This window comes from Aedes aegypti, chromosome 3 (assembly GCF_002204515.2).
Source record: "Aedes aegypti strain LVP_AGWG chromosome 3, AaegL5.0 Primary Assembly, whole genome shotgun sequence".
Lineage (NCBI taxonomy): Eukaryota > Metazoa > Arthropoda > Insecta > Diptera > Culicidae > Aedes > Aedes aegypti.
The window spans coordinates 208,100,056-208,122,206 of NC_035109.1; the positions used below are offsets into that span (position 1 = coordinate 208,100,056).

Consider the following 22,151-nt stretch of genomic DNA (forward strand, 5'->3'; position numbering starts at 1 on the left):
GAATCAATTCTATTCTATAAGCGAAACAAACGAATATTTATAATTAACAATTAAATTTAGCTTTATAGCAATGTGTTATTATTATTGCCTTGCTGAAAGAACTGGTGCCCTTGCAGAAGAAGTTTTACACATGTGTTATACATATTTTTGTGAAAAAATGCAGTTTTTGCAGCGAGTGGTCTCCAACAATGTTAAGTTGTTTTCTGTGTTATTCATGATTTTGTGACGTAATACCAAAAAGAAGAATCATGATTTTGTGAAAATATTGTAGTTTTTGGAACAAACAGCCATTAACAATGTTCCGCAATCGAAGAGTCATCGCGATAAATATCAAAAAACTGTAGAAAGGTGTACTTTTTCAGTAGTATTTTATATTTCGTGAAATTATTGTAGTTATTTAAATAAAAATCAACAGCGTTCTGCATACGAGTAAACTACAAACATGCAAATATTTGATTATCACAAAACATATGGGAAATTATGATAAGTTATGTTGTAGTTATAAACCTTTTTTTCCTGTATTATTAAAAATTTTGGAAAATGTTGTTATTCTTTGTAAATTATCAAACATGTTCTGCATATCTATATTTATCACTATGAGAAAATTTTAAATCATTAAATTGGCAGGTCATTAAGACAATTATCAAATTGCACAAGAAATCTAAGTTATTTCTGTATCATACACGATTTTGCCATCAACAATATTCAGCACATTTGTTTTACCTGAACACAAAGATGGTTTATATTAATAAAATTTATTAGTCTTTGCAATCAATATTAAAGTACATAAAAAAGTGCATGTTTTCTGTATTATTTACCATTTTTTTAGAAAAAAAACTTAAGTTCTCTCAACAGAAAACCATCATCAGTTTTCTGCAAGCTTGTTAACCTTATATATTAGAATGTTTTAAAATCATACAAGGTATGGGTTATAACAATACATTTCAATTAACAGTTGAAAATTTATTTTTTTCTGTGTTCTACGCAGTTTTGTACATCGTAGTTTTTTGAACGTATCCTGAACCACCATCTCACTTTACTTTTGGCCAATTCCGTCTTCAGCCGAACACATCCCAAACAGTGGATTTCAACAGAGATGTAACAGATTTTGTTATACAGTTAACGCGTATTGTATAACAAAATCTGATATAATGTTGGCTGGTTAGTAGTTAAAATAACAAAAAATATAACAAAACTTCTTACACACTTAACAAAAATGAAACAAAATTTGTGATAATTTGAACAAAAATGTAACTCATTATGTTTCAAATCAAACAAATACATAACTTATTTTGTATTTTTCCATAACTGAATTATAACAATTTTTTTTATGAACAATTTATTGCATTTTATACAATCGCGGTATAATTATGTTTTAAATAGGGTCCTAAAATGTTTAATGAAATCTTGTTTTTATTCGATAACACGAAAGAGAATGTTACTGCAACTACTTTAGCAATTTTTCCCGCTCAAATAACGGCTATATCATATTTAAACTTTTATTTAAAAATTGGGTCCAAAAATGAACCTTGACACTTGAAATCATGTTTGACGTTCGCTTAGTTGACCAAAACACCACAGGGCTTTTAGTTTTAATACTGGGGTTGTTCCTATCTGACATTTCAAAAGGGACACGGAAAACAAAATACACCCAAAATAAGTTTAAGCCAAGGGGTGTTACAAAATCTAAAATAAACATAAAAAATGTTTTTTGGACTTGAAACTACCGGAAAACATTAAAAAATTTAGTAAATATGTGTTCTTGGCCTAAACTTAAGCGTTTGGCACTAAAATTGGGACATGGCTTTAGGATTCTATTGAATCAAATTTGAAATAGCCTTTGTTATTATAACTGATTTTGTTTCAATTAAGGTACAGTGGGGGAAGTGTATCAGTGGGGTAAGTGGATCATTTCTCAATATTAAGCATAAATACTTGAATATGTTGAATGTTTTCGCACCATTGCACATTGGGGAAATCCGAACCAACTTATTCAATGAACTGTGATATCAAAAACATACTATTTTCTGTAATTAAAACGATTAAAAGTATGAAAAAAATGTTTGCAAGAATCTTAATTTCAATATGCATCCAGTTTTGTGCAACTACAAGATTTGAATTAACAGTAAGATAACATATTTATTTTTCTTCCTTTATTTTCAGCCACATGCGTCGTTTGAAAAGCACTTCAGTTAGCATACGCGTTCTTTAGGAGCATATATTTTAACTAAAATAAGATATAGTTTTTCACTAAAATTTTTCATAATTGTTTTTTTTTTGCTTTTCTCTAGTTAGCCTAGAAGATTGTGGTAACATATTGTTTCAATTGCAGAAATTTTAAAACGATGTTTTGTATATAAATCCAAATATGTGGAAAAAGGTTTTAATTGTAATAAAGCTTAATAAAGTAAGATTTTATCAACACCATGTCAAAATAAATATTCAAGATGTACAAAACTGGATAAACATTGAAATTAAAATTCATACACACTTCTTTTTCCACTCTGTACCTTTACAGGGGTCCACGAGAAATTCATAAGTTGCTTCAAGGAGGTTGAGAACCACTGCTAAAGGTTAGCAGTGGTTCTCAACCACTGAGTTGTGTGCGTACAATAGAAAAATTACGATTTTTTCAGGACTTACTCCGGTGTTTTTAGTGACACAAATCAAACAGTCGATTCTAAAATAATTTCAAAAATTTCATATGAATCTTGAACCCCATAAACTTTTGCGGATGCCAAAATTTTGCAAATCGGGCTTAGGACAGCCGAGTTTAAGTGGGTTGAATTTAGCGTTCCTACTGATTTCGAGACTTAGTCGTCCGTGTAAGTAAAGAATATCGTACGCGGACAAGTGTTGATGTGTACCCCACGATAAGCAAATCTCGTGTTTTGCTTTGCGAAGAAGCACACAAAAAGACAAGGTTCCGTGAGAATCAGCATTCGAATAGGCATATTTTTGTATAGATATAAAATTGTGAAATAGTTACGTTAACTGAGTTAACGAGCGCACCTATAAAACAGTTTATACCGTATTCATTTCTGTTGGTTTGAGTTTCCATCGTTACCATGTTTCCAAACACGTGGGAGTTCTAAGCGAAGCAAACTTGAACGGAAACCGTTTAACAAGCTACTTATCAGAGTTTATATTCCTTTGAAAGTGAAGAGAGCTATCACCGTTTGCTAACGATGCGTTACTCTGTGCTTTTGTGCAGACATGTGATGTGTGTGCTTTCAAATTTACCGGAAAAGCTGCAAAATAGCTTCGAGAAAAAAAGGACCATTACCTTGTAGCCTAATCTTCGCTGTGCAAACAGCTCTAAACTGCCAGCTAATCCACAGCTCGTTTCGGCGTTTATTTATTGAAGTTACGTCCTTTTCCGCATTCGTCGTTTTGCTCGGCACGCTTTTCACGAATGAGGCCTCACTTCATGCTCATTCAATCTCCGAGGCTGGCTGGTTGAGTTTGTAAGTGAGCGTGTCTGTGTGCCCTGGCGATAAACGGTGAGATTTTGTGTACCATATGTAATCTGCTTAAATAAATCTACTCGGGAGGTAGTATTAAGCGATATTTATGGGGATATTTTTTGGGATGAAATTCAGCAGCATATGAAGGGTGAAATGAATGCATTTGAGAGATGAATCAGACAAGCAGCTGTATTTTATTGGGTCGTTGAAACTTGGTGGTGTTTTTAAAAGATTTATTAAAATATTTAAGTAAAGATGGTAAATTCTGGATTGAGTTAACGTCAATAAACAAATAATAATGAGATTGAAATTTATATAGTTTTTGCTCATAGTTTTCAGACTTTTCTGCTAAGTGCTCTTGGAAGAATATAAGATTACGACTCCATTGTCGCATTGATTTGACATGTTTTTGTATTTTTGTAAAATGTCACAACTTTAAGTTAAAATGTATTAAAAATTAAAAAAAAAATATTGTCGAAATACCTACAAAGTAAGAATTACTCATTGTCTTTCGATTGCGCTATTAGAGTTTCAAAAACAGCATCGCTGATCTCAGGAATTTCGACTCATTTAGGCGAAATGGTTAACTAGTTGAAACTTTTCATTTCATAACAAACGACACATTTTTTAGTCTTTGTATGGAAAAAAACAATTGTGTAAGAATTGAGAAGCTTTATTTTTTTCCTTTTGTTTTTCTTTTGAATTTATTGTTTAATAAGTTTTTAAATCTACCAGTAATAAGTCTTTTGAATAAGTTTTTTTTTTAAGAAATCTTTACCTTACAACAAAGAATTGTGTAGAAGCAACAAATTTCTGTTGATTAGTAATAAGTCCTGAAAATAGGTACCAAGTAATTAATACACGTATTGCTTTTTTCATACATAGTTTAGAAGTTGTTGAGATGGTTAGCAAGTCTCCACCACCCCTTATTATCTCACATATTATAAACAGAAAGAATCAAATCAGTTTGAAGTGCTTCAAAAAGAGCTTATACTACTAATATTTCTTTCACGCATTGATATTGTATTTCCAATTTAACGTAACCTCTTGAACAATCCTCATTTTTCAGCACTCAACCCTTCTCATAATGATCAATGGATTGAGGTCAATTGCACACCTTTGGTCAGTGGTCATTTGCTTGCACTCATCCTGGTTGGCTTGTGGAATCGAAAATTAGTTTTGAAACTTTTTATGCCAGGACCCCCGCTTCATTAATGTTCATTCACAGCAAACCGAAGAAACCACCACGACCGCACAGTCAACCGGGAACTTTTCTTTTTTTCACTTCTTGCCGCATGAGCTTAAGATTGCAGCTAATGATTTCCGTTTTTGCGCTAGCCGCAAAATTTACATTTCATTTTCTGTCCTATTTAACCAAGATGTTTTAATTTAAATTTGGGACCGACTGAAGCACGGGGGCTTGAGATAATAAAATATGCCATCAAAAGCAGATAGCACAAAAAAAACGAACGAATAAAGTGTAGAATGTGCATAAGCGAATTAAAACGAAGCGCAGTCACTTTCTGGAGTCTGGAAACAGGACAAGGGATATGGTAGCGTGCGCCAGGGTCGGCCTGTTATGAGGGCCATTGGCTTCAGTAGAAACTGAGGTTGAAAAAGATTTACCTGCGGAACCGATGTACTTTTACAAATAGCTTATAGTTACTTATAGAAGAGATTGTCCTCAGTCACAGCTCGTATCTTGAAATTCCATGAAATCAATAAACAGATGGCGAGTTTGCAAGTTATACTCTCGGAATTTATCTAGGATAATTCGCAAGGTGACAAAGTGACAGAATTTTGTACCGCGAATTCAGTAGGGTAATCCTTCACAGAAAAAAATGTTTAAAACCCAATGTAGTGTAAACTGAAGTCTACTGTAAAAATAAATCAAATTCGTGCATTCTTACAACATCATGTAAACTTCAATGAATATACATTAAATTTTTAACTAAACAATATCCATATCATCCGCGAAGCAGACAAATTGACTGCATCTTGTGAAAATCGTACCTCGGTTATTGAACCTGGCTCTCCACATGACACCTTCTAGCGCGATGTTAAACAGCGGGCACGAAAATCCATCACCCTGTCGTTGCTCTTAGTATTTAGAGCTTCCCGGGAAAGCTGTTCTTGTCCATGATTTTCCGTAGCTCTTCGTGGTCGATGCTATCATAATCCGCTTTAAAATCGATGAACAGGTGATGCGTTGCGACTTGGTATTCACGGCATTTATGAAGGATTTGAAGTAAAGTAAAGATTTAGTCCGTTGTCGAGCGGCCGTTGATGAAACCAGCTTGATAACTTCCCACAAACTCATTTGCTGTTGGTGATAGGCGACGAAAGATAATCTGGGATAGCACTTTGTAGGCGACATTCAGGATAGTGATCACACGATAGTTTTCACATTCCAGTTTGTCGCCCTTCTTGTAGATGGGGCACATAACCCCTAGCTTCCACTCCTCTGGCAGCTGTTCGGTTTCCCAAATTCTGACAATCAGCCGGAGCAGACAGGCAGCCAACCTCTCCGAGACCATTTTGATGAGTTCAGCTCCAATACCATCCTTACCAGCTGCCTTGTTGTTCTTGAGCTGGCTGATGGCATCCTTAACTTCCCTCAATGTGGGGATACGTTGGTTTGCATCATCCGCCGTGCTGGCGTAGTCACTTATCCTCTGCGCCTGTGTTCTCCGTGCCATTCAGGTGTTCATCGTAGTGCTGCTTCCACCTTTCAATCAACTCACGTTCGTCCGTTAAGATGCTTCCATCCTTATCCCTACACTTTTCAGTTCGTGGCACGAAGCCTTTTCGGGATGCGTTAAGCTTCTCGTAGAAATTTCGCGTTTCTTGTGAACGATGCAGCTGCTCCATTGCTTCATATTCCACTTCTTCCAGGCAGCGGTTTTTGCCCCGGAATAGGCGGGTTTGCTGCTTACGTTAAGATGGTTTTGTATGCGATCATGAAATCGATGAACAGATTGTGTATTCAGGTATCAGGTATCAGTTATTTGGCTCTGGAGTCACGTACCCGTACGTTTGGGAGATTTGTACCTCGCTTTTATCATCAGGACGAGAAGGAAATTGAAAGGAAGATGGGAAATGGATGGAAAAAAGGAAAAGAGAAAAAAATAAGCAAGAAGAACCCATGTTCTCCCCACTAGAAGACAAGCTTCTTAGCATGCATACAAGGACATCTCAGTCTTCGATTTGGCAAAATGGTTCTTCTTTAACCTTTCAGTCGTCACGCGGTTTGCCGCCGTCAAAACCACCACCAATAGAGTCAACATTAGCACTGCAAAAATCAAACAGCTTTCTGTATTGCTGGTTTTGACTGTATTGACCTTCCAAAGATTGATCAAAAACTGTGGGTTTTGAAAATGGAGACGTCGTAAAGTGTCATGTGTGGTTGAATTCTCCTTTTCATTCCAAGAGATATTCAAACAAATTTTGATTTGTTTCAAACCGTAGGGTGGAATGCAGGAATTAAATTCATTTGCCGCCTTGTCATTAATATCCATTAACGTTTGATTTATCCAAGTGCAGAGAAAACCAAATTTTACCGTATCTTAGGCCATAACCATCGAAAGTGGGTAAAAATGCATCCGGAGGCAAATAGTACAGGTACTCATTTAGATTCCTGATTAAATCATTCTTCAACGCACTCGTAAAGAATCCGTTTTTAAGTTTCACTTGGAAACGGAATGACTGCTGTGAAGAAGGCATTTTTTTTTCAGAGACAACGAATCAACAGAAGCCACCTCAGTTTCGTCGTGTTGGCCTCCATTATTTTTACCACTCACGTTCAGGGCACTAGTTAATCACATCGGTAATTACATTACCGGAATGACTTACCTCCTGCTGATTAGGTGTTGCAGGATCGGAGATCAAATGATCGCCGAGACTTGAATCCTGAGCAGTAGCCATGACTCGACCAACGAACTGGTGAAAAAAAAAACTCACTTCGATGGAACTATTGGAGTTCAGAAGAATCAGATGATCCAGACTCGAGTATGGTTAGATTGCAAAAGAACGATCGAAAGAAGTACGGATGGCTACGAACCAAAAAATACTATTTGGATTGTATAAGAGAAAACTCTCCGAGAAGTACACAAAAATGAATTGAAAAACAATGTACATCTCTTCTATTTCTCATCTCCACGAGCAAAAAAAATAAAATCTACATTTACACAAGTGGAATGCATACAAGATTTCTATTTCGTTTGAAGATCGGACGTTATTTTATAATAATCCCCTTTTCAGGCCTAGAAATTTCTCTCAACTGTTTTTAGGTCTGATCAGTATTTGTGTTTGTCATTTATGTTCTACACATGTAACCTTTTCGGTTCACCATAGAAGTCTAAAGTGTTGTAATACATTAGATATTACGTGTTGGAGAAAGAGCAAATGCTCAATAAATTCGGATTGTATAACAGTTACGCATACAATCGTATGGGCTCGATATGAGTAAAAAAGTGCCATATGAAGTCAGCTTACACACATAAGTCTACAAATTATCACATCCAGAAACATAGATACTTAGTGAGAGAGTAAGATGATATGGGTTTAATTGCATCTTCATTTTGAAAAAATATTTATAAATACGGTGGCTTGCCGCGACGTGAGAATGGTATTGAAATTAAAAACGCAAGCATGGCCAATTGGCCTCTCAGTTAATAACTGTGGAAGTACTCATAAGAATATTAAGCTGAGAAGCATGCTCTGTCCCAGTTGGGACGTAACAAAAGAAGGAGGATCTTTTCTGAGCCTATATTTATAAGTTTCGCTCCAATTCCATCTATTTTACCTGCCTTATTATTTTTAACTGTAGCTGCCTTATTATATTTTAACTGTAGCACACTTGAAGTTAGCTTTGTTCATCGTAGTGCATCTTCCATGTTTCAATAATATCAGGCTAATCCTTCAAGGTACCTCCATCCTTAGTCGGACATATTTCGGCACGCAGTACGAAGCCTTTATGCGATGCGTTGCGTTTCTTGTAAAACTTGTACATTTCCAATTCATTCATTGTTTTCATTCATTTTGTTGACAAACGCAATGCGACACCACAAAATTCGTAAAAAATCCATTTTTTTAACATAGCAGGTTTACCTAATTATAGGGGAACCTGGTCCAAATCGGACCCTGTTCTAATTCGGACCATCAAACATTTCTCAATACTGGTACAATTGTAAAGATCGTGCGTACCGTTTTTCTACCCACTGTCTGGCTGGGATCTAACATTATAAATATGGCGCCATTCAGTTAATTCGTTTGATTTTTGTATTAGTTTCTTGTTTTGAAATGCTTTAGTGTGCTATCGGTTAGCATTATTTCCAAGCTTCTGTAAGCGACACTAAATTTCCAATGTTTCTGTGTTATTTTATAATCGAATCCCCCAGGCCTAAACTTTCATCTGATCATATGGTTTGGATATGTCTATGCACTGTTTGTGCTCAACTAGTTTGAAAATCACAAAATGTGTGTTGGTCCAATCCGGACCTTTTGATATGGTCCAATATGGACCTCTTGATTTTCAACGAGCACTCAGCCTATTCCAAGAGCTCCACCCGTGAAAGTCTTTTCGGCTTGGTAGAAAATCACAGAAGTTGTAATATTGATCGATGATGTCTTTGTTTCTGGTGTGGTCAAGAAAAAGTCTTCGAAAAAGTCTAAGAAATATGGTAGACCACCACAAAATGAAGGAATTAATAAACTTCTACTTAAAAAGCATCTCCAGCCTATTTTGGATACAACAAGATCCCAAAATAGTTTGACAATATGATACAAAAAAAAAGTTTACGAGTGCTGAGAACAATACAGTCAATTTTCCTTTACTCGATATACAGTGAAACCTTCATGAGTCGATGTTCCATGACTCGATATAGACTCATGGAACCATACAAGAAACTAAATTTCATGGTTACTATGATGGTCCCTTCAAACAGCTTTTTTTTCTCTAGGTCCGAATTAGACCATGTTCCCCTACACATTAACTTCTTATTCAAGACATCTGCAACAAACTTTGAAATCTCTAAATTATATGTTTAGTCGAACCTTGTTATAATTACATCGTAATAGAAAAGAGTCGTTTGAGAGTAATAATGGTTCTAACATTAAAATAGTTTCCAAGGGATTAAAAAAAGAAAACAATGTCTTCACTACGAGTTTTGACTGTAATAATTATAAATATATCTGATTGTTTCTGCATGAATATCCTAAGAGAAAATCGTTGAAGAAATGTCGATCTGATTGCCAATTATGACACTAAAACAGAAGGTTATTCAATGCACAAAAGTTGTGCTTCAACAATTCTGTTGAAAACCTTATCATATTTCAGAACCGGCCCTGCCCATGCCACGGATGCATTGCCAGTTGCCTAGTTGTAGGAAATTCTTACCGTTCTTTCATTTCCCATCTGACACTACATTTTTTTTCTGCTTCTTGTCTGCTCTTCTACCCTTCTCTTTCGCAGTGCCAAGAACCGAGCTTATTGGAGATTCCGACCGGTACGTGAAGGCAGGGAGTGCCGTCATACTGCGTTGCGTTGTCCGTGGTGCCCTGGAGCCACCATCCTACATTATTTGGTATCACGGCACCCAGCAGATTTTCACCGAGAACCGACGAGGCTGGAAAACGCAGCTGGAACGCGGTGCACCGGACCTCGATGGTGACATCCACAGCACTGTAAGAGAGCCCCCTATTCTTCTAGAGTTATAGCCATCATCGTTCTCGGTTTTATGTGTCGCTTGCTACTTCTCAAAGCGAGCGAAATTCACCGTTCAAAGCCGAAATTCCTTTAAAAAGTTTATAAGCCACGCTTTATTGCACACAGATTTTGGCGCTACTTTTACGCCCTTGTTCGATTTTATTTCTTCCGATTCACTGCGCCGAGCTTTCTCTCTCTTGGGCACTCAACGTGGAATCCGTTTGCATGTAAAGACTGAATTGAAAGGAGATGAATAGCGAAAATCTATAAATATTCAAAAACCTTCACTTACATCCGCTGGATTTGAGTGGGGTGCTCTACTATACTACTGCATTACGGATGCATTGTGTGTGGTGCATAGCAAATTTCCATTTTGCAACATGAAAGCTGTTGCAGCGAAGCTCTAGAAGCCTTATGAATTGAAATGCACATTTTTAATACACCTACAAATGTTTAGCTGGTCATTAAATACGATGCAAAAATACTAAACAGTTCAAACCATTACTTTCAGTTGAAAGGTTATGTTTGGTGTAGGTACAAAAATAAAAATATTAAGAGGTGTTATATGATTTTCGCCAATGATAAACTTTTATTATATAGTGCCGTAGCCAGCCCAGCAATTCTATGTGGAGAATAACTTCCGGTGCAGTAGTGTAAAGGTGGTAATGAGCTACGTACCTACTACTCAGAATAGTTTCTGGTGATGAATCTATCCTACTCTAAAAAAGAACTCTTCAGCTAAGATCTTGCGAACCAATATAGGGCAGAAACAGATGACGGGTCAGCTATTTCAGTGGAGGGTGACATCCAATTTAAAGGCGCACCTTGCAATCTTCCTAATTATTCCCTGGTGGTGGACGTAGCATACTAAAACGAAACACTTGCTGGAATATATAATTTAGTTTGAATCAGTGACTGGTCTATCAAGTGCCGAAGTCCGTAAGAGGTGGAGGTAAATTTTTGGTTCACTAGTGCTCTTCCGTTCTACACATATTTATCCCGCGCTCCATAAGGTTAACATAGAACATGGGCAAGTAGGCGTAAAAGGGCAGTGCTCTGACGACCCATCACAAGGAAATCGAACATAAGTCTTGCTCTTTCTAAAGCTTTAATATTATTTAGAGCACTTTTGTTAAAGTGAACTAAATAATATTCTTGAGAAAGACCATTCCGAAGAATGCCAGATTGGGTTCTCTTTTTCATAATTATTACTTGGACTGGGGAAAACCTAAGTAAATCATTTATTCCATTTTCGATCTCTTCAGGTGACTTATAGTCACTTGAAAGGCCTTTCAAGACAACTTTGAACAAACGTTCAGTTTTGTCGTCATAAGTAAAAAATTGTGCTTCTTCTCTTCAAGATGTTTCAGAAGAAGTTCACGATCCTTAAGAGTTTCCGGCAAAACGCGACAGTCTCCTTTCTTTGCGATTTGGAAGGAGACCTTGATTCCCCTAATGGAGTTCAAGATCTCCTGCCTAAATCCCGCAAATTCGGAACAACTGAACACGATAGGTGGCATTCTTTGATTCCTCACTTGAATCAAAGAGTACAAGCAGAGAGAATTTGTGTACGCAGAGCACGAAGGTACGATGTGCACTGAGGCTCTTATCTATACAAAGTAGTTGACTGAGTATCGTTATAATTTGTTCCGTTGTCCAAGGACCGAATCTAATACAGGCCTTAGGACCTACAAGCGCGATCAATGGTTTATTTATAGTTGTTTATATATGGCACAGTAGGGCGGTTCAAAATTTCAAAATGTTTTAAAATCCAATCTCCCATATGTTCCTTATCATCCTTACCATAAAAAAATATTCTGTGAAATTTTCAGCTTTCTAGGTGGTGATTTAAAGGTGGCCCAAATACAATGTTGGTTTATATAGAAATTTTGAATAATGTTCCAAGCACGCTAGTACTGTAATGTAAGTTAAAATATATTATCCCATAGTAAAAATTCGTTCTTCAAACCATAATAAAGAACTTTGCTGAAGAGAGAAATTCAATCAGATGGATAGCAGAAGAGATGTTCATGAGTTAGTTTGCTATTATTTAGCCTAATATGTGATTATAGCCCTGCAAACATGTACAAAAATCCCAAACACAATTAGCTCAAAAGGGATTTGTTTCTTCAGCAACATCCTTCATTAAGGTTTGAAGAAATAGTTTTCAATATGGGATGATGAGTTTCTGTTTAAATTACAGTACTAGCGTGTTTGGAACATTTATCAACATTTCGCTATAGTAATATCCATATAAACCTACATTGTCTTTGGGCCACCTTAAAATTACCACCTAGAAAGCTGAAAATTTCACAGAACACTGTTTTTATGGTAAGGATGGTAAGAAGCATATGGGAGATTGGATTTTCAAACATTTTTTAAATTTGAATCGCCCTAATGGCACAGTGTGATGTGAGATTAGGATCAAATACTCCTAAGGCCCCTCACCATGCATGTGAGTAAACGGTGTATTGTATTAATTTGTGCAGATGTTTATGGTCCTCAGGATCTACAAGCATAACCAAACGTCAATAGATAATTATTTAATATTGTAAAGAGGTACCTAACTGTTCATATTAGTAAACGAAGTATTGTATTGAGTTGTGTTGATATTGTTGAACTTCTTAGGACTTTACGGAATATATGCCTTAGGGGCCTTTTTTAGCCGAGTGGTTAGAGTCCGCGGCAACAAGGCAAAGCTATGCTGAAGGTTTCTGGGTTCGAATCCCAGTCAGTCCAAGATCTTTTCGTAATGGAAATTTCCTTGACTTCCCTGGGCTAAAAGTATCATCGTACTTGCCACACGATATACGAATGCAAAAATGGCAACTTTGGCAAAGAAAGCTCTCAGTTAATAATTGTGAAAGTGCTCATAACACTAAACTTGGAATCAGGCTCTGCCCCAGTGAGGACATTATGCCAATAAGAAGAAGAAGATGCCTTAGGACCTCCAAGCGTAAGCAGTTGTTTATTGATGTAGGTATGTCCTTAAATCTTTACTTTATATAAGTAAATGGAGCAGCGTACTGATCTGTACTGATGTTCTTGGATCTTCAAGATCTCCATGTAACATAGGCTTTAGCATGTACAAGTACAGAGATGCGTCCACGTTCGAAACCATGGGTAGGACAAACGTGCACAGTGAAGCTAAGAACAATGTTAACACTGAACTTGAAATCGAAAGTTACTGTATGTGAAGGACCGAAACTCAAAGAAGTGTAAGAAGTGATTCAAATATTACATAATGCAAAATTTGCATTATGATTCCGTCCTTCCCCCACGTAACAGATATTGTATAGATAATTAAAAAGAAAAAAAAATATTCGAAAAACTCCTTAAAAAGTTTTGGATTTCTGGGAGGAAACGTGATTGAATTCTTGAAGAAATCCACATGCATGGGTTAAGGAATTCTGGCATGGTTCATGGTTAAAAACTTTTGACCTTTTTTTTCAAACATTTTGAAATTAACCTTTGTGAATTTCCTCGGAAGAAATTCTGTAGAAATCTTTTTAAGGTCTCGTAGAGTAACAACTGAAGAATTTAATTGAAAAATTTGTGGAAAATATCTTTAGGAAATTCTACTATAATTTTCGAGAAAAAATATTAAAGTAATACCTGCTGTAATTACTGGAGGTAGTAGCATTGAAAACACGATATTTTTGGAGCATATTTTGAAAAAAAAATCTTTGAATAATCCTCTGAATAACCGAGTGCGATTTATTTAGTGTTGAAACAGTTTGCCTATCGTACCTGGGTCACCAAGTGGCTCGGTAGCTTAGTTGGTAAAGCGCTCGTCTAGCATACAAGAGTCCTGGGTTCAAATCCCAGCCAAGTACGTGGATTTTTTCATAATTTCACCCATAATTTGTCCATCTTAACCACGCGTAATGGGTTAGGGACCGTCCATAAATGACGTAGCATTTTAGGGGGGAGGGGGAGTCTACGACTTTGCTACTAACCATGTATTAGGTATTGGAAAATAGGCTACGATGGGGGAGGGGGGTGTCAAAAATTGGCCAAAAAATGCTACGTCATTTATGGACGGTCCCTTAATTAATTCAGTTATATTCTTTGAAGAATTATTGGGAGCCAATTCCAATATTATGTCACTGATCGCTAGTTTTTGATAAAATTTAAGGGTTGTCCTTTCGATTTTCCCAAATTGGTGGATCCCTCGTACGCCAGCTAGCTAAACAGTTTTCGAAAAAAACCACTTTTCGAAAAATCTTGGGTAGTTTTTCACGTGATATGTCTCATATTTCCCTTACAACACATAGCAAACTTAGTGGCATCGTATAGAGAAAGGATAAAGCTATGATTTGAAGTAAAAAAAGTTTTGGCGGCCATTTTAAGTTTAAGTTAAGGTTTAGTTAAGCCATCTTGAATTTTGTAAGAAAAATCGATTTTTCACCATAGGCGAACCGCTCATTTTGAATTATGAGATTATCATCAGAAAGGTGAGGACAAATTGCGTGAGATAGGCTACAAAAACTAGGTGAGCAATGGTATTTACCCTATGAAATGAACGATTTTCTAAATCATGTTCTACGATTTTGACGTACCGTCGATGGGGGTGACAATGGGTCTAGGAGGTGAGATTGGGTCAAAACCGAAAATATTATGTATGAAATAATTCAGCTAACAACGCTGATATTACTAAAATTTATAATTCATATGTTAGGGAACATATTATTACACATAATCAATCACAATATACATTTTCAGAAATAGTAGTCTTTGTTTGATATGTCAATAAACTTGTATGTTGAAACTAGAGAAAACTCACAACATTAAATTTCTCTTGTGCAAAGTATAACGCATATACTTTTACCTCCATGGTTATATTAGCAGAAGGTCGAACGTCTTTTCAATACATTTCAATCGTATTTTCCGGAATCTGTTGTATTTTTCCACAACGGGTATTTTTTTCGGTACGGTGTCTAAAACATTGAAAAGGGGGTGAGATAGGGTCATGCTAGAACGATTGTGACTGAAAACACAAGTCTACATTTTTGTTTTTTTGCGGTGTCGTGTGTACTCTTTCATCATTAGGATGTGTTTATTCTTTCTAAACACAACATCCTGAAACATCGAACAGGTCTACTTGAGGATTCCGTGCATTGAATAACAATGCAACGCATTTTGACAACTTCTCAAACCAGCAACTGATTTTCGTGCGCAGCAACAACGTTAAATTCAATCAAATGTTTTTTTGTTGTTTTCAAATTTAATTATTTATTAATGTTTTCATATTGTAGAAGCATCGCACGGAAGTACAAAATAATTGGATCGATGAAATACCAGGATTATGACGTCAATAACTGTATGAAATGAATATTGATCGTGGAATGTCGCACCGACATTTAACTATTTGCGAAGGTTTTAAAATGATAACTGTTTCAGTGCACCTTTGGGGAAACTGAATAGGCTTTATGGCAATAGGGATGAGACTTTTAAGTCAATTTGAAGGAAAAAATAAAAGAAAATTTATGTAAACTTGACGATAAATGCTGGATTTACATATTGTTTCTTATAGCTCTTCAATTTTTAGGTATAATCGTACTTTAAAGTGGGTTAATCATACTTGTGAAACAGCTTAGATACCTTTTCGTCATGCTTGCATCGCATTTCATCAATATTTTTCAGCTGTGAATGGTTTTGCAATCATATTCTCAAAAACAAGTTATTTCATTTACAATGACCTGGGGACAGACCTGGTGTAGTGGTTAGAACACACGCCTCTCACGCCGAGGACCTGGGATCGAATCCCATCCCCGAGATAGTCACTAAAAATTTTAGTGACGACTTCCTTCGGAAGGGAAGTAAAACCGTTGGTCCCGAGATGAACTAGCCTAGGGCTAAAAATCTCGTTAATAAAGATAGAAAAAAAAAATTTGCAATGACCCAATGTCACCCCCTCTATGGGGTGAGATTGGGTCATTTTTCATTCACTTGTAGTGCCGTAATGATAAATATTTTTCATTAATTTTTTGTACAGTTGTTAATGAACCGTCAAAGTACATACACGACAAATTTGAAGTTTCTTCTTCTTTCTGGCGTTACGTCCCAACTGGGACAAAGCCTGCTTCTCAGATTAGTGTTCTTATGAGCACTTCCACAGTTATTAACTGAGAGCTATCTTTGCCGATTGACCATTTTTGCATGTGTATATCGTGTGGCAGGTACGAAGATACTCTATGCCCTGGGAATCGAGAAAATTTCCTTTACGAAAAGATCCTCGACCAGCGGGATTCGAACCCACGACCCTCAGCATGGTCATGCTGAATAGCTGCGCGTTTACCGCTACGGCTATCTGGGCCCCTTTATGAAATTTGAAGTTTATTGGAGTTAAATTACGATAGTAATTCAATAAATAATTCGTACATATCCTTTTTTTTTACCCATTCTCGCCCCCAACGACGGTATATGGCGAACATTATTTTTTGTACAACAAAGAAACAGGTTTTCAATCGTTGGTGTTTTATTCGATTCAGATGAAGAATAGGAGTATTATTTTAAGTGAAAAAATCTGGCGGCTGTCTTGGACGCCATCTTGGTTTTTAGTAGGGAAGGTGTACCGGTATTCGCCATGTACCAGTTATTCGCCACCCCAGATTTTATACCGTTTTACTATATATATGGTTGCCAATTGTTTAGTGTTCGTTAAATTGCTTTATGATGATACGGAAACATTCTTGGAAACCGCAAAATTTTCTCAGAAAATATAGAAAAAAATCATTTTCCTTAAAAGTTTTGCTCCTTTGCACCTATTTTTCGCCACCTGTTCCTGATTCGCCACCTTCCATAAGAAATCAACGTAAGTGGCGAATTCAGGAACGGAAATTAAAATCGTGGCGAATACTGGTGCAAGTGGTCCAGTATTCGCCACCACCATTTTTATTACAAAAACAAAGTTTCTGATTAGTTTTCATATTTTCCCTGCTGAGCATGGATTGAAAGCTTTCGTTTGATGTATTGACAGTAACCAAAGGTCTTTTGATTCATAAATAAACAATATTTTTCTTTAGGGTGGCCAAAACTGGTAAACTTACCCTAGTAGAATGAGTTTTCACCTTGTTAGCACTCAACATGTTGCATTTTAATGCTACCGTTACACTTACTCTTCTTCTTGTTCTTCTGTTACTTGACGTAACGTCCCTACTGGAACAGAACCAACTCAACTAGCTTTGAAAACAAATTATCCAATAGGATGACCGAGTTTTTATGAGGGATGTGCGCCGGTAATTGATTCATTTATGTTCATTCATTTAAGCCCAACAGAACTAAATTCGGTCAACACACTGATTATTGCGAGCTATTTGAATTTTCGTGTCGAAAACGACCCTAAGTCACAATTTGAAACTTTTTTGTATAGTAGCTCCCCTAGGGGTCATGCAAAACTTTTGTTTCCACCAAAATATATTTTTTTATGATGGTATTTTACTGCCTAGTAAAGCGTGACATGGTTTGTGCATCACCCCCAAAACGTTCTAGCTCGTGAGAAGATCGATTGAGAATATCTGTAGTGAAATTTCTGGGAAACTAACTGCGATAATTGATACAAGAAACGAGATTTTTTTGCAGATTTGTTGGAGAAATTCCAGCAAAATATTTCATGGCGCTTCTGCGCGGTGAAACATTTTTCAAGCATCTTCAGTTTCTGCAGAAAAAAATTGTAATTGCCCAGATCACTTCGGTGCAATGAAAAGAAAACTACACAAATTAATTAACCTTCCTAATGCATTAAGAAAAAGTTACACATTATGCATTAAGGGTCAAAAATGACCCATGACTTTAAAACGCTCTCAAAAATCCATTTTTAAACCGATTTTCGTTCTTCTAGCTTTATATGAAAGATATGGAACTCTAGAATGGAACCCTGGAAATTGTTTGTCAGTATGGCCATTCTGGGCACAAGGGCCCAAGGGAACCTGGAACCTGTTTCAGAAGGTACTGGCGTATATCATATTCAGCAGTTCATACACATGTATATAACGACGGTTCGAATTTTATGGTTTTTCATTCCGATTTACAAGAGCACCAAGAGGACCAACATTTAGATTTGGCCGGTATTTCGGAGTATTCCGGAACCGGTTCCGCTAGGGTGTGATGTGGACATTTTCAGACCATCATATAGTACCATCATGCGACGGCTCAAAATACATGATTTTCCATCCAGATGTAAATGGACACCATGCCATATATCTGGCGTTACGCACCTAGTGGAACAGAGCCTGCTTCTCAGCATTTATAAACGGAGAGGTTTGCCATCTGACTATTTTTGCCTATGTATATCGCTTGGCAAGCATGATGATATTGTATACCTGGGAAGTCGAAAAAATTTCCAAACCGAAAGGATCCTCGACCGGTCGGAATCGAACCCATGCCCATTAGTTTTATCTTACTGAAAAGCTGCGCGTTTACCGCTGAGGCTAAATGGGTCCCATAAACCTAAAGTTATCATACTTGAATTTTATTTCCGTTATTACCAAATTGGTAAAAAAAATGTAATATAAGGAATCGAAATTATTCGACATAATTATAACTTATAACTATTATATTTTTTGACATCAATCGCAATTTTGAGACCAGCTCTAATAGGGCACAAGACATCCTTTAAGGAAAACCTTCAGATATTCCTTCAAGAATCACTCTCTAAATATCTCCAGAGGTTCTTCCAGAGAATTCTCCAAGAATTATTTCGAAAATTCTTTCACGAATAATCTCTACCGTAATTCTTACAGCAATTTCTTCACTAGGGCTTTTGCCAGAGATTGCTCCAGGAAGAACTATTGTTATCCATGATACATTTTAGACCAGTTTTGATAGGGCTCTTGATAGGCTGAATATCTTAGCAATTCCTCCTGGAGTTTCTCCAGGGATTCGATAAGCAATTCGTCCTAGGATTCCTGCAAACAATATTTACAGGCATTTAATTTGGTTACCGGCATATCGGTCTATTTTACTTGAAGTAAGAGGGAGCATGGAGAAGAAAACAATAAATACTAGATGGATAGGTACCGTAAGGGAACGGCGAGAGAAATTTTTAGATTAGATGTTAGAGAGGGCTTACCATATAGAACAGTATTACTTGAAACGTCCTTCTTTTTGGCTAACATCCCCTATGGGAATGGCTAGGCGTATTGTTCGAATAACACTACCAAGACAGCCAAGACATTTACAGGGATTCCTCTAGAGATTTCGCAAGGAGTTTCTGCAAGAACGTCTCTAGTGATTACTAAAGTAATTTTTTTACTGCCATTCTTCCAGGAGTTTCTCCCAGAAATCCTCTAAGATCTGTTCCAGGAATTCTTTGAGGAAAGCTGCGGAATTTCTCCAGATAATTTTCAATTGATTTTTTCTGGTATTCTTTCAGAGATTCCTCTAGAAAATCAAGGATTCTTGCAGAGAATCTTCAGAGCAACACTTTTTTGTTTTGAAGGGATTGTTAGAGTATGTTAATGTTTATATCTTCAAGGTTTCCCCCAGGAATTTCTCTGAGAGTTACACTAGAACATTTTGTTTCAATGGTTACTCAAGATATTTATCTAGTGATTTCTTCAGAATTTTATCTGATGATTCATCCACGGAAACATACAAATATATCTCCAAGTAGTCCTCTCAAGATGCTTCCAGGAATTATTCCGAAAATTTCTTCTCGGATTCCTCCTTGGATTACTCCAGGGATTCTACCAGGAATTTTTACAGGTGTTTCTCAACTTACAAATTCCTCAAGAATTTCTTGGAGGAACTCTCTGAGTTACCACAAGGAAAATCGCGATGTGAATTATTTTAATAATTTCTCCAGACTGACTGCTCGTTCTGAACCACCAACAGGGATTCCTCTAAGAGTTCTTCTTGAAATTCCTTCAGTGATTCTCCTATGAATTCCTGCAGGAATTTAGTCATACATTATGCTACGAACTACTTTAGAAATTATTTTACGAAAATCACTACAAATATTCCTCCAGTAAATGCTCTACATTGGTTTTTTGGTAAATCTCTTCATGGAATCCTCCAAAGATTTCTTATGGAATTTCTTGAAGAATTATTCCAGGGATTTCTCCAGAAGAGTCAAAACAGGGGTTTTTCCAGGGATTTCTCTACAAATTCTACCAGCATTCGTCGTGGGACACCTCCAAGGATTCTCCAAAAATCCTCCAGAAGCCCTTTAGAAATTACTACACGAGTATCTCCAGAGGCTCATCCAGGGATTTCTCTAGTAAAACCTCTACAGCGATTCCTGCAGGGATTTCTTCAACTTTTTCATCAGGAATATCATAAAGGATTGCTTTAAAAAAAATCTTAATGATTTCCTGTAGAAATTGTCCAAGGATGGGCTGGTAGACAATCAACTGCACATTTTAATGAAATATGCTTTTCGTCTACGCAGTCTTAATTGTAAAAAAAAACGGTAAAAAAATAAACTGCGGAGCCATATTTTATGTTCCAGGGATTTTTTCATGAATTCCTCTAGAAAATTCTTCTAAGAATCCCTCGATTGGCTCTTGCAAGAATTACTTCAGACATTTTTCCAGGAATTCAACCGGGGATTCTTCAAGGGATTACTCCATTTTTTTCTAGAATAACAACGCATTTATCCGCATCGACCAAGGAGTGCGGGTTCGATTACCGCTTCAGTTAGGAAAACTTTTCGTCAGGAACGTGTTTCGATTGTGAAATTGGGCGTTGCATGCTAGTCCGTGGTCTGGTGTGGTGCTTCTTTCAAAGGACAAAAGGTCAACTGGAAGCATTTACGTGAAGGTGTTTTTTTAAGGTTTCTCCAGGGATTGCTCTAGGAATCTTTTCAGGATCTCATCTAAGATTTTTCTTTCAAACATCTTCTTGAGAAGAGGAGTTCCTAGAGGAATCTTTAAAAAAATCGCAGATGAAATTCAGAATGAATTATTATTCATTTTAATGAAATCTCTGGAGGAATTCATGGGTAAATCTATGTAGGAATTTACAGAGGATTCTGAAGAATTGCCCGGAGGAGTTTTTGGAGGCCCAGAACGAGTCTCTAAAGAAATTTGAAGGGGAATTCCTGAAAGATTACCTGACAAAAATCCTTAGAAGAATTCATGCAGCGATTTCCTGGATGCATGCCTGAGGAAATTCCTAAAGTAAACTTTTGAGGAATCCCTATAGGAATTTAAAAAGTTATTGATTGTAGAATCCCTAGATGAATTTCTCCATGAGAATTTCGGGAGCAATACCGGAGGAAGCTCAGGAATAATTCGTAGAAGAATCTCGAGAAGACTACCCGAGAATATTCTGGATAGAGAAATATCTGGAGTAATGCTTCAAGAAATCGTTGTATTGTAACTTGGAGGAAGCCTTTAAGACATCACTGCATAAATCCTTGTAGAAATATTCCTGGAGGAATGCCAAGATGAGTCCCTGACCAGATAGAAGAAACAAGATTATAATAGTTTTGCTCTTATATGATTTTATTATAAGACCAGTTGTTATAAAACATGTACCGTTAGTAGTTGGAATAACAAATTTAACGCCAAATAAATATAGAATATAACAAATCCTATTAAAATTATACCAATATGATTACAAAACGTGTTATCGTCCTGTCACAACAAAACAACATTATTGCAAATTTTGTTATTGTTCATAACTTTAGATGTTATTTACAACCAACTTACACATGCAATGTAAGAAATATAACAAATGTCATGTAATTAATCTGATACAAAAAAATGTGACAAGTTAAGAACAAAGCCATTTTGACAAAGTTATATGAACTTCTGTTAATTTAACAGCTTTTGTTACAATATGTCATAATCTTGTTATGTGATTCTAGACGGGTGTCTGAGAAGCCTGAGTGGCCCAAAAGTAATATCTGAAAAAGTTCCCTGAGGAATCGAGAAATTCTAGTTAAAATTTTACTAGAGGAATCTATGGAGACATTCCCGCAGTAAGTCTTGGCGAAATCCCTGTACAAATATCCCTGCAGATATTCCTGG

The 22,151-nt window shown here is 36.5% G+C and overlaps 1 protein-coding gene across 2 annotated transcripts in view; it reads left to right on the forward strand.

Annotated features, from left to right (window-relative positions):
• Positions 1-22,151, forward strand: part of LOC5569646 (zwei Ig domain protein zig-8) — a 761,269-nt gene that overhangs the window by 713,493 nt on the left and 25,625 nt on the right. For both annotated transcript variants that reach the window (XM_001658620.2, XM_021854888.1), the window contains exon 7: positions 9,940-10,151. In XM_001658620.2, coding sequence (XP_001658670.2) covers positions 9,940-10,151 — 212 coding nt within the window. The remainder of the gene's footprint in view (positions 1-9,939; positions 10,152-22,151) is intronic.